The sequence below is a fragment of the Pteronotus mesoamericanus genome, unplaced genomic scaffold, assembly GCF_021234165.1.
Source record: "Pteronotus mesoamericanus isolate MK-2021 breed Mesoamerican mustached bat unplaced genomic scaffold, CSHL_Meso_final contig_1018, whole genome shotgun sequence".
NCBI lineage: Eukaryota > Metazoa > Chordata > Mammalia > Chiroptera > Mormoopidae > Pteronotus > Pteronotus mesoamericanus.
Window position 1 is genome coordinate 3,585,089 of NW_026555002.1, and position 13,780 is coordinate 3,598,868.

Here is a 13,780-nt window from a genome sequence, read left to right on the forward strand (position 1 = left end):
TGCCAGTGTCCCTGTCCCTGGGGGACGGCAGCTGCCGCTGGCCAGACCGTATGCCACTCTGAGTGGGCTGCGATTGGCAACCCCTGCTTTGCCTTGGCGGCTTCATTAACCCGGTCAATAACTCTATGAGGAAGGCTTTTGCCACATGTTAAACCGCCCTCCAATCAGAGACAAAACACTGTATTATTGCTCGTGATCCTGGGCCTGGATTGGGTGGCTCCTCTCTGGGCGACTTTGACCTCTGCAGTCAGCTAGTGGCTTTGGCTCCTCTGCGGCTGGAAGGTCAAGGAAAGCCTGGCTGGTCTCTCTGGTGACTAGGAGCTCGTTGGTCCAGGGGGAACTCAGCTGGGGCCGCTGCCTCTGCTCCGTGTGGTCTCTCATCCTCCAACAGGCTGCTCGAGCTTGTTCACACGGCAACAGGCTTCTCAGAAAGCAAGAGCAGCCGCCACCAGGCCTTGAGACCTGGACCGAGGCCCTGCACGGTCACTTCCCCCTCATTCCATGGGCCCTAGCAGCTCCCAGGGCCAGCCTAGGTCAAAGCAGACGGGAGGAGCGGCACAGCACGTGCGGTCATCTGCCACCCGTTCAAAACACTAACAAAAGCACGGGTCGAGTACCGGCCACAAGAGAAATACAGCGACTGAAATACAACAGGCGCGGAAGCCGAGGGTTGGTACACTATATTACTCCCCTAACTTTGTGCGTATGTGACATTTTCCATCAATTAAAAAGCTCACACACACAGGAAGTGGGAGGTTCTGTCCTTGAGGAATCCGCAAGGCTGTACTGGTGTCATTTTACAGCAAGCAGTGCGTCAAAGTTGGTGAGAGGTCAAGGCAAGGAACTAGACCCTTCATGGGGAGTGAGGTAGGATCCCCCGAGAAGATGCAAGTTTAGACGTGTCTCGAAGGGTGCGCAGGGACGTGGACAGAAAAGCAACAGGCACTAACTTGGCTGAGCACAGACAGGCACAACGGCTGTGCCAGGCAGGCCTTGCCAGGGCGACCTTACCACACCCATTCAACAGTTGTTTTTTTTATTTTAAAAGAAATGAAGCCCAGAGAGATTGAGTCACCCACTCCAAGGCGCACAGCTAGGGAGTGATGCGGCGTGAGCTGGCGTTCAGATGCCTCTGGTCCCAGCGCCTGTGCAGATGTGGAGGACAGTTAGGGAAATTCTGTCCAACGGAAATACGGTGTGAGCCACACGTCATCTTAAGTTTTCCAGCAATCCCATTGCCAAAGCAAAAAGAGATGGGTAAAATTCATTTTAACAAGGCATTTTACTTAATGCAATACATCCAAAAATATTGTCATTTCATCATGTAGTTAATAATCAATGCAAAAATTAGCGATGAGCCCTGGCCGGGTCACTCAGTTGGTTAAAACGTTGTCCCCGATATGCCAAGCTTGTTGGTTCAGTCCCTGGTGAGGGCACATAAAGGAATCCACCGGTGAGCACGCAAATAAGGGGAACGGCAGACTGATGCCTCTCTGTCTCTCTCCCACTTCCTCTCTCCAAAATCAATAAACAAAAAAAAGTAAAAATCAGTAATGAGATATCTTACAATTTTTTTTGCACTGAGCTTTTGAAACCTATTGAACAGTTTATATTCACAGTGCCTTTCAATTTACAAGCTACATTTTCATTGCAAAGACTTAAACTGGATTTAGATTCCATAAAATGTACAGTCAGAAAAATAGATTTACATACCCAGATGTTCCAAATACCCTCAAAAGTTTTCCAATAACTGACTTGAGTACCAGTTTTTATAAATTTAAATCAACTTAAGATAAAAAAAAAAGCGTTTACTTCCTCCGCCACACTCGCCACATTTGATGCAGCTTCACAGCCACACGTGGCCAGTGGCTGCCTCATTGGGCCGCCCGGGGGCCAGAGACCTGAAATCTGAGAGGAGAGTGACACAGCTGCCCGGCGGGGCTGGGGTCTCCCTGAGCAGGAGGGAAGGTGGATGGGGGGCTGGCTGTGGGGTGAGGCGGGAGAGGCAACGGGTCGCAGGGAGAGAGGCTCGAGCTCCTGGCCTCTGAGCGGAGCCGGGTGAACATGCTGACGCCGGTCGGCTGCAATGGCCCCCAAGACGCCGTTTGTGTCCACACCAGGAATGTTCTCATCAGACTCAGTTTTATTTTTAAAGTGACGCCTGGGAGTTAACTGCCCAAGGCAGCCCTGCACTTCCTGACCCAGAGTCCTCTGCTCAGCCTGTGGGGGGCAGGCAGACGCGCTGCCTGCCGCTGAGACACCGGGCCGTGGGACTGAAAAAAAGAAAATAGTGCGGTCTCTGTCTTAAATAATTTTAGGAATGTGAGTCAGTCATGAGACTTACTCATCTTTCCAGGGGACATATGGATTGGTTGTCAAGATGAGACTGTGAAGTACAATAAAAGGTGGCTGCGACATCCATTATTCTACAAAACTGGAAAAAAGAACCCGGTCCCAAAAGAATGCATGGCAAAAGGAAACACACGAAGCAATTTTGATTCTTATTTACCTTACTCTTTTATTGTTACTCCTTAACAATAAAAACAGGCTTGCGCTCTGGGTTCACAGTTCGGGATTTGGGTCTGAGAGGCGAGGACGTCTCCTGTGTCACCAGCTAAGTGGGCGCCCTTAGAAAGTCACAGTGGGGCATTGACGAAGCCCCCTTCCCCAAGGTGATCTGACACTATGGGAAGTGACTTATTTAATATTGATTAGGACTTGGACATTGTAAAGTTAGCTGTTGAAGGACTGATGCATTGCCAATGATTCTTGTCCCATAGAAACAATAACACCAATGGTTATGGTTTTAGCGCCATCTGAGACATCACTAGGTTTCCATCGACGTTTGCAGCCTCATTTCCAGTATTCCTTTTTCCATGTATGTATGTATGCATCGTATGAAGACATGTGTGCAGGTACGTGTGCCTGTATATGAACTGTCTTGTATCATAGTTCTAATTTTCACAGAGATGACATCCAAGTCACCAAATATAGCACCAGGTGTGCCACATTCCTCGGGGGCGGGAACGGGGGCGGTGCAAGAGGACAAACATCCCTCTTCAAGTCCCCGCCTTCTCCTCCTGGGGTACAGTTGCTCCTGACCTAGTCATAGAGCCTAGTACCTGGAAAAGGGGCACATTTTCTAATTTGCTACATTTCTTAAATGTCACAGATTCACCGGAAAAAGGGAAACCTGTAGAAGAGCCCCCGGCCTTGAATTTCTCCCGGAGCAGAAGGCCTCTTTTGCGAACAGGGACACAGGCCGACCCGGGAGCCAAGAGAACGAGGTGAGACACTCTGAATCCCGGAGGGGCCGGTCCGTGACCAGACGCAGCAGGGACCTTTGTGCAGAATCTTGAGGGGGGTCGAGGGTGTCTTGTGTTAAAAAAAAAAGGGGTAACTTTTAGTTGCTCATGTTTTAAACATCTCCACTATTTCCTTTTTAAAAAAAAATAGCCCCATTGTTACTCTTCTGTCACAAAACTAGGAAATTGTAGGTATCACATACATTAAGAAGCAGGAAGGAAAAAAAAAAGAAAAATCACCATATTGCCGCCACCCAGAGAGGTTTTACTATGTTGTATTTGTTTCCAGTCTTTTTTCCTATATTCTTTATGCATATTTTCTCTTCCGAAAACAGGGTCTTATTATACGTTCAGTCTTGTAAACTGTTTAATGGTGTGTCACAAACACTTCTCCATGTTACTAAATATTTTATAAAATAATCTATACTATGACCGGATGAAGAGTTATTAATTGTGCTCCTGTATTGTATCAGTTAGGAATGCACTGAGCTGCTTGTAACCAAAAACCAAACAGCCAACCAAAAACCCTAAATAACACAGCTTAAGTGAAAAAAGTTTGGAGGGTTGTGGTGATAGCCCTCAGTCTCCGAGCCTCTACCCTGACATTCGCCAAGGTGACTGCCCAGGTTGCAGCCCTCACAGCCACGTTCAGGTGGAGGGAGAACGGACAGCCAGGGAGGTGGGGGGAGAACGGGGGAGGCCATATGCCAGGCTAGTCTGTGCTTTTAAGGAGCATCCCTGAAGCCCACCCAACAATTAGTACGTATATCTCATTGGCCAAAACTGGGTCACATGGCCACCTCCACCTATGAGATGCATTTTAGATTAGTTTTGCGGGTTCTTGAACTTCATATAAATGGGACCATACAGTGTGAGCCCCATGGTGTTTGACTTAGTTTGCTCAACACAATATTTTCAAGATTCATTAATGGATGTGTATCAGATTATTCTTTTTATTGATCAGAAGTATTACCACAATTTGCTTATCCATCCTTCTATGGATAAATAAATGGGTTGTCTTCAGTTGTTGACTATTATAAATAGCTGTTATGAATGTACTGAGACAAGTCTTTTTGTGGATATGTGCACCCATTTCTCTGGGGTGTGTACACAGGAGTGGATGCTATGGGTCCTAGGAGAGGTGCATATTTAACTTCACTAGAGAGAGCCAAGCAATTTCTCAGAATGGTTCTACTATTTTACACTTCTACCTGGCCAATGCTTGGAATTGCCGGTCTTTGTAGCTATATCCATTCTAAGATACTGTGGTGTCTTGCTGTGGTTTTAAATTGTGTTTCCCTAATAACTTACTATGCTGAGCGCCATTCCATATATTTATTGGCCATTCATCTTCTTTTGTGAAGTTCCAAGTTAAGTGTTTTGCCTATTTTTTATTTAATGTAATTTGTAGGATTTCTCATATATCTTGAACACAAGTTCTTGGTCAGATATATATACTTCCCACCAGTTTGTGGATTATCTCTTAATTTTTTTTCTCTTTTAATGAGCAGAAAGTTTTTATTTTGTTGAAGACTAGTTTATCAATGTTTTTCCTTGATCGTTTGTCCTTTATCATCCTACCTAAGAAATATATGATTACTTCAAGGCCATAGAGATGTTCTCCTGTGTTTTTCTCATAGAAGTTTTGTACTTTACCTTTCCCATTTAGGCCTGTGGTCCACATGCATAGGAGTTGCTCTCATGTCAGGAAAAAGAACTTCTGTTTCCCAAGTAAATTACACTGTTGCTTTTTTCTTTTTTGAAAATCTACTGACTGCAAACATGTGGGTCTTTTCCAGACTTTTATTGTTTCATTGATCTAATTGTTTTCCCTTATGTCTATATCACACTGTCTTAAATAACTGTAGCTTTATGCTAAGTCTCACAATCTGCTTCCTAGTTTGTTCTTTTTTAAGATGATCTTGGCTATTTTAAGTCCTTGTAGTTCCATACAAATTTTAGAATCAGTTTGTCAATGTCTACTCCAAAAAAAAGTCTGTTAAGGTTTTGGTTAAGATTGCACCATCACTGCAGATAAATTTGGAGATATTGACATCTGAATATTGGCACTTTAAATTGTTCAATCTATGAACATGTCCTAACTTTCCATTTATTTGGATATTCCTTAAATTAATCCAGCAGTTATTTGTAGTTTTTAGTGTAGAGGATTTACACATATTTTAATTACATTTGTTCCTAGGTATTTAATGCTTCTGATCCTAGTTTGAAACTCAATGTTTATTGATTTCATTTTTAATTTGTTTATTAGTATGTTTACAAATAATTCATTTTTGCATGGTTACCTAGTATCCCATGACCTTGATAAATTCACTTATTAGTTCTAATAGTTTGATTATTCCTTTGGATTTACTATGCACACAGTCTTTGCCATTTGTGAATAAAGACAGTATTAGTCCTTTCCAATCTTCATGCCGGCTATTTAGTTTTTCTTACCTTATTGCACTGGCAAAGGCATCTATTATAATGTTGAATAGGAGGGATAAGAGTAGACACCTTTTCTCATTCCTTTGTCATGGTTGCTTTCATCACAAAGATCAGAAACTTACTCAAATTTGTTCAAGTGAAGCAGGGATACTGTAAGGATGCTAGAATCCTACAGAACCCATGTATGAGATGAAACCCCACTTTACAAGAGAGGGAAAGCCATCAGGAACCAGAGCCACGTGGTTCTTTTCCCAGGGCAACGGGGCCCTCTTTATGGGTCGCTCTGCTCCCCTGCTCTCCCCAGACCTGCACTTCTCTGTCTGCTGGCTTCCCATGACCCAGAATGGCAGTCAGAGCCAGAGTGACTTTCAGCTTGGCTCACCACAGCCAGTGGGGACTTCCTTCCGTATCTCTTGGAGAAACAAAAATTCTAAAGAAAAGAATTTTGTTGGCCGCCCTTGGGTCAGGTGTTTATCTTTGGGCCAATCAGCTAAAAGAACGGGAGGCAGGATTGAGGGGGCCATTCCTGTTTCTGTGAGAGCTGTGTCTGGGGAGTCTTTGAGGGTCATGTGAAGAAGAGCCAGGCACCCAAAACATGTCCCGTGTAGTTAGAGCCTGGGTCTCCCACGTGAGAGAATGAGAAAGATGACCTGGGGGTGGGGGTGAGAAGCGGCAGAATGGACACAAGAGCAGAGGGGCTGGAGGCAATAGGTAAGGGGAGCAAGGTCTTCCTGGGCCTGCAACGGGCCCGGGAACCAGCCCTCCACTTGCTGGAAGCTTGGGTGGTGCTGATACCGAGCGTGTGATGTTCCCCTTCGTGGGCAGTGCTTGTTCCCAGAGGGTCTATAAGCATCTGTAGCCCCCGACGGGGGTTCTGCAAGTCCTCGCCCACATGCCGATAGCGGGTGGGGTCGGGGTCACGGGGCTGTTGGGCAGTGTGGCAGGAGGGAAGTGCAGTCACCGCAGACAGATGTGCCATGAAGAGGGTGCAGGGAGGGACTGATGTCGTGGAGCGCCTTTCTGTGCGCTACCCCTTTAAGTTCTCTTACCACTGTGCCTCTTTCCACAGATAAGAAAACTAAGGCCCAACAGAAGTTACCAACTACCGTATTTTGCCATGTATAATGCTCACTTTTTTGCCCAAATTTTTGAGGGAAAAATAAGGATGCACATTATACATGGGTAGTACTAATCCGTATCTATATAAATGCTTTTAATTCTTTTATTTATGCTTATGCATTAACAGTGAAACTCTAGACAGCAATAACCATACCCATATGCAAAATAATATCCTGGGATATGATCATTGGTTTTGTTTCTAAGTATAAACAAATAAATAATTGAATTAAAACATTAAAATGAAAGTTTTTTTTCCTGAAAGTTGGGCCAAAAATGCGGGTGCGTGTCATACACAGCGAAACGCGGGCGCCTGAGGGCGCGCAGCTGGCGAGACAGCAGACCTGCGCCCCGAGGCTCCAAGCCCCCAACACACAGTCTCGCACCCCCCAGGCTGCCCAGGCGGGGACCCCCCCGGGGCCCACTTGGCTGTGCAGTGGAGGACGCTCCTGTTAACCTGCTCACGCTGGGGGGCAAAGCCCAGAGGCCCAGGAGGACTCCCCGCTGAGTCCATTGCCCGTGGGTCCCTTAGGGACCCTCTCGAGTCAAGCCTTCTAAGTCGGGTCTCTGCTGCAGATGCAATGTCACAAATCAGGGTTCTAATCCCAGAAATCATTTTCTATCACAAACATACCAAGTTGATATACCTAAAGAAGAATAAAACTCAAACACGTGTTTCTGTAAACAGATGTTTCTTTATGAAATGAAACCGCATTATAAAATTTCACAACGGGCAATTTTCCTGCCTAGGTCAAGCGAGCCGATGCTTCTTAAGACGATTATTTTCCCACTGACCTTCTGACCACAGTCCCTCTGCCTGCCCTGGCCAGGCCCTGAGGGAGCTGCTGCAGGCCTTCGCTGTTCCGAGAACGGGCGGCCCGCCTCGGACAGGGGAGTCACCCCAGGGCTGGCGCTCACAGGGGCAGCCAGGGGCAGACCGCCTCCCCACACGTGAGCCACTCTGCCCCTGCTGGTCCAGCCAGACCTTCCTGGCTATTCACTATCACTACTATTAGCCCTGGATCCATCTCCAAAAGGGTAATGGCCATAAAATCCCTCACGGCCACCAAAGACTCGTGCATGTGCCGCGTCTTTGATGGCTGAGTCAGGGCAAGAACCAGTTTCTAGGTGAGAAACGGTACGTGTTTCCATGGAGATAGACCAGTTAGCTCCACGTACTGTAACCTTGCGGGCAGCTTCTAAATGCTGCTGTGGGTTGTTACTAGGAGAGTCTCCCAGCCTTTACAATCTGCAACTGCCGGGAGCATCGCCGTGGGCTGGGGGCTGCCTCTTGACTCCCAGAAGCCATTTTTGGGGTCTGCCATGGCTCAGTCATGGGAGGCACTGTGGCAACTGAGCAAATGCAGCTGGACCCCAACCAGCCCCAAGATCCCCTGATTTACAAGAAACCACGGGAGAGGGCGGAGCAGGCCCAACACCACCACGAAGATGCCATCGGCACAATCCAAGCAGGACGAGTGACCCAGTTTCTCATCCGAGCGCAAGGCAGGGAGGGGCAATTCAAAGAGCCTAAAGCGACAGCAACCGCGGGCCACGGGGATGCCCCCCGGCAGAGAACATGGAGAAGACAATCAGGGAAACTGGAACACAGATCAGATATTTGATGATGTTAAAAATCATTCATTGTAGAGGTATTACTTGTAGTACGGTTATTTTTTAAGTCCGTATCTTTGAGAGACACATTCAGAAATATTTTGGATGAGACGGGATGACGTCTAGGATCGACTTCAAAATAACCTGGCCGGGGACACTGCGGGGACAGAGAGGAAGGGAGGCGGGACGGGTCTAACTGCCCCCGGGGAGAAGTCTCCGGGGTGTGCAGGATACTTTTCTGTCTGCTTTAGGGTATGTTTGAAATTTTCCGTAAGAAAAGTATAATTTGTATTTTTTTTTTAATGAAAGTCATTATTTTAAAAAAATGAAAAGGCAGGAGCTGAAGTAGAGAGACCCCCAATCCTCCCCTCGGCACCCCCCGACCCCGCTCCACTGCCCATGTCTCCTTTGCCAGGAGGTTGGGCAGAACCATCAGCTCCCGTCCCGGTGGCCTTGGGGGCGTCCGTGGGAGCTCCTGGCAGGCAGGTGCATGCCCCGTTTTGTTCTCTCCTGAGCGCTTAGCACGTGGCTGATACCCTGGAAGCACCGAATATCTGCAAATGATTGATGAATGATTGATGTGCGGATGGGGGTGGATGGGTAGATGGATGGGTGGATGGGTGGACAGACAAACAGACTGGGCAGAGGCTGCAACCTGGGAACTTGAAAACCTCCTGAAGGCGCACCTGTGCAGACTGGTCCCCTAGCGGCCCAGGACTGTGAGAACAAGGCGCTAGCAAAGCCAGGCGGGGGCAGGTAAACCTCCACAGCCCAGGCAGGAATGCAGCATCTCCAACTTGGGGGGAGGGGGTTTGCCTGCCCAGCTGCCTTCTGGAGACAACTCAGTTCTCCACCTCCCCCAGAAAGACGGAGACCCAGTGCCCTCAGCTACAAAAATGCAAATGGATCCACGTTAGTCAGCTTCCTCTCTGGCTTCCTTCCACCGTGCAAGGCCCCTCCTGCCTGTGGACCAGAAGCAAAGGACACTGGAACATTCAAAGGATCTTGGGTGACTTGACATGGTGACTGGAAAGGCCTGGATCTTCTATCTCTAACATTGTTTCTATTCTTACACCGTCTCAGAACGAATATAACTGTGACATGTTTCACTGTTGATGCAGCTAATTACATAGACTTTTGACAGCTACATCTGATTTTCAGCAGTTCTAAACTTCTTTTTCCCCCATTTAGGAAGTCGAAGGGGCGTCTTCCCCACCTCCCCATAAGTCCCTGTGGATGTGGGCCATGGGGCCAGGCTCAAGATGGGAGAGCCCTCCCTATCCCCCGCCCCGCCCCAGGTGACCAGACAGAGGCTCAGAAGTTGCAAGGAACTCAGATCTTATGAGGTCAAATAGGAGGCTTGCTGACTCCTTTAACATTGGAAATACTAATAACAATAACAGTAATAATAATGGACATTAGGCTGAGCCTGACACACGGATCTTACCTGCTCATAATTACTTCTGTTGCATTTTACACTGTGGACGTCTTCTCCCTTGTTAAATTGTCCCTTTAGGTTTATTTTCCCTGTTTTGGTTACTCTAGGTCAGTTTACCGATCATTCCTGTAATGTTTAAGCTTCCTTACTTTGCCTTTTTTACCTTTCTTCTTATTTCCCCTCTATTTTAATCACCTTTTAAATGGTTCCCTTTTTTGTGTTACCTTTATAATTATTACCAAGACTATTTCACAGTCTCCTTTATGCATTTGGAATTAAGGAGGAAACAGAAGGAAGATGACGTGAAGGTGGGAGAGACCCAGGCGGGGCTGTTACCAAGATCTTGTGCTCAGTTGACGGCAGTCCCTTGAAAGGCGTGTTTGCCTAGAGGCGCAGAACACGGGGCAGGCCTTGCTTCAGGCAAAGATAAACCTTTTCGTAAACAGTTACAGGCCTGAGCTTTGGACCCACCAGCCCCTGCCCCTTAGAATTGAAGATCCAGTGACTCCGTGAGTTACCCTCCTTCACTGGACGCACAGAACGCCACGTGGTCAAGAGCATCAGGTGAAGGCCAAAGAGCAGAAAAAGTTCCCGAAATGTACAAGGATCACCCTACTCTACAGACATACGTGAAATCAAGGAAACAACGTCCCGAAAACATTTCAAACAGCGCTGTCTGTTGGAGTTGGAATAGCTTGAATCCCCTTGCCGTTCCTGTATGGCGTGATCCTTCTGTGCTGTGCTTAAGAGTTTGTATTCATATTTCCGTCCCAGGGGCATCACTCTGGCCTTATTCTTAAAGCCCTGCCTCCGTCCCTCTGGGGAGCAGGCGCATGCCTCGTCCTTGCCCAAGGCTCAGTCCCACCTGCCCTAGCAGAGCCCTCTGAAGGGCAGTCAGAGGTCTGAGGCCCACTCATCCTTGTCATCTGGGGGTCTACCTCTCGTCCGCCCCAGCCTCTGCCCGCCCCACCGGGCTCAGGGCTTGGTCTTCATCACCTTGTGCTTCTCCTCCACCTTCCATTCACTGGGCTCCACTTGGTCTCCTGCCGTGAAAGCTCCTGCCCAGCTTTTCCTGGTACACCATCGCCACGCCATAGGGCACGTCACCCGTGGGAGGGATGCTTTGTTTTGCCCATAAACAGCGTGCTGGGGCCCCCACTGAGCGTAGAGAATGGGGGAGGGGAGGCACAGGCTGCAGAGATAGAAAAGGGGGCGAGATGGCTGCAGCACCTTGGTGGCACCGCAGAGCCGCCGGCACCCAGCAGCCTGAGGGGAGCGCCAGGTCTCCCTGGTTCCTCCTCCATCCCTGACGGGGTAATTAGTGCTGTCAAATCCGAAGCTGCCAGTCCGGCAAGTGTAAAACCTCCGAATTCACACCTGGGGAGTAACAGCATGCCCTGTTTCCGCCAAGTTTAAGTACTGTGCCAGGAGCCAGGTCTTCACAGGTTGCAAAGTCACCTGTCTGCCAAAAGAAGGCAGGACGGGGGAGAGGGAGCCAAGAACCTGTGTCTGCGCCACAGAAGTGAGGCGGCTGGAGGCGGGTGCGGCGGGACGCCCCTCACAGGCGCCTCGTTCTCCAGAAAGAGCCTGCTGTGCCCAGAGGGGGCTGCCGGAAGGGCCGGAGCCGACGCAGCCCCCAGGAGGGCTGAGGGGCAGCAGAAGGACCCAGGAAGGGTCGCATGTCTTTGTCCACAAAAAGTCTGCTTTGGCGCGCACCAGGCTCACCCAACGGGACAGCAGCACTGACCGTCCTCAGAAACTTCCAAGCCAGGAAGCCGGAGGAACGTCCACCTGCAAGAGGGCCTCCAGTGACCCCGCCGCCGGCCCTCACCGCCCCCCACCCCGCACCCCCGGCTCCGGGGAGTGGGGGCCGGTCTTCACGACCACTTCTAACTGACAGTGGATTCACCATGCGTGCACCAGAGTCGAGGTTGTAAAAGGCGGTGGGCGCCAGTCCCCTCGACCCGCGCTTGGGGGAAGCCATCGTCCACAGCATGAGGACACGTGGCAGGCGGCGTAAGGAAACTCCCACGTGGCGAGCAGCTGGGGCTTCCTGCGACAGCCACGTACACCAAAAATAACTAAATAACCCGGCTCATAGGAACACCTTCGAAGTGAGCCATGTTCTAAAAAAAATACTCCTTCAAACAGTGTCACACACTGTATTTACAAATCAGTTAGAAAAATATATACATTCTAAAATTAAAACAAGAGGCATGAAAAGATTATTCACAAAAGAATACAGAACTTTCATACATAAAATTAACATCACTAGTTAAAAAAATACACAAAAAATTTCTTCTGTTTTCCATCAAATTGTCACACTGCTTAAAATTCTAATCTGAGTACCAGAAAGAACTCGAGAGATATTGGTTGAGTGTAAACCAGGATAATGTTTTGTAATTTCTTAAAACCTGTGAAAAGCAGTAATAAGCTCTTAATTTCTGACCAAGAGTCTATACTGAAAAAAATAATAAAAAAATCAGGCAAAAATGTTTATCATGGAGCTATTTACACGTCACTGTATCAGATGGATGCTTGTTGAACACCAACTATGATCCAGGCTTTGCTCCAGGTGCGGGGGACTTCGCAGTGGACACAGGGGACAGAGGCCCTGCCTTCCCAGGAATCACATTCCTGTGGGTCCGGGCCCCCGGGGCTCCCAAGCTTAGCAAGGCGACTAGCAAACAAGGCCAAATTCAATATTCTCTACCTGGCGTCTGCCTACATTTCAACTTGGTCGTTAATACATTTCTTTAAACCAAATGAGATATTTCTCTAAATACCATTTCCCCTCCCCACCAACTTTTTATTAAAAAATTTAGACACACGGTAAAATGGAAAGGGCAGTACAACGAAGTCCCCCTCACCCTGAATGTAGATTCAGTAAATTATTAAAACGCCCTGCGGCTCCGGCCAAGGTGGCAGCAGAGGTAAGCGCGGCGCTCGCGTTCTCCCACAACCACATGAAAATTACAACAGAACTGCAGAACAGCCGCCATTCAGAGGCACCCGAGCTCTAGCAGAACAGAAGTCCTACAGCGAAGGATGTAAAGAGGAAGCTGCGTGGAGAAGGGCAGGCAGGGCAGAGGTGGGGCGCGGGCTGGTCCCACCCCCACCAGGGGCGGATAAAAATTGGGAGGAATATCTGGACGGCAAAGGTCTCCCCTGAGGAGCGAGGAGTCCCAGCCCCACACCAGTGCCCCCAGCCCAGGGTTCCAGTGCCAGGAAGAGAAGCGCCCATGACTCCCGGCTGCAAACACCAGCAGGGACGGCGGCTGGGTGAGAGGGAGGGCTGCCGGACTCCCAGGCAGTGCCGCTTAAGGGCCTGCACATAAATTTACTCAGACTCCCGCCCCCTGAGCTCCAGCACCGGGGAAGCAGCTTGAAGGGCACTGGAGACATAGGGGGAGGAAGTGAACCGTCTGGCTCCAGGACACGGGCTGGAGGGGCGGCTTTTCCCAGTCAAAAGCACTGGCAGAGGCCATCCTTCCTTTGGCTGAGCCGTCCCCACTCAGAGCTGGCAGGCAGAAGCCATAGCCGAGTCCCCATCAAACTGGCTAAGTTGTTGGCCCCACGCAGGCGATTTTCTGAGACCCCACCCTACCCATCGGGTGGGCCCACCCAAATCATTTCCAGTGGCTTTTGCGTACACACAGCCTCTCTTGGCTCACATTTTGGACTTTCGTAAAATTTCTGAAACAAGCAGCCTCTGGCCTCTGCTACCCTGTAGCTCTCGCCAAGTGGCCCCAGGCCCGGCACTAGCACCGGCCAGACTCAGTGTGCAGCCTGGCCTCACCTGGGCACCTCCAAGCCCGGCACAAGTAGCAGGCACCTGCAGATCGCTGTGTAGCTCATGCCG

The 13,780-nt window shown here is 49.1% G+C and overlaps 2 protein-coding genes across 2 annotated transcripts in view; one reads left to right on the plus strand and one right to left on the minus strand.

The window, feature by feature from the left end:
* SNORC (secondary ossification center associated regulator of chondrocyte maturation) overlaps positions 1-13,780 on the minus strand; it is a 252,871-nt gene that overhangs the window by 184,823 nt on the left and 54,268 nt on the right. The gene's annotated exons all lie outside the window — the stretch shown is intronic.
* NGEF (neuronal guanine nucleotide exchange factor) overlaps positions 1-13,780 on the plus strand; it is an 81,811-nt gene that overhangs the window by 20,864 nt on the left and 47,167 nt on the right. The window contains exon 3 of the mRNA XM_054571358.1: positions 3,173-3,287. Coding sequence (XP_054427333.1) covers positions 3,173-3,287 — 115 coding nt within the window. The remainder of the gene's footprint in view (positions 1-3,172; positions 3,288-13,780) is intronic.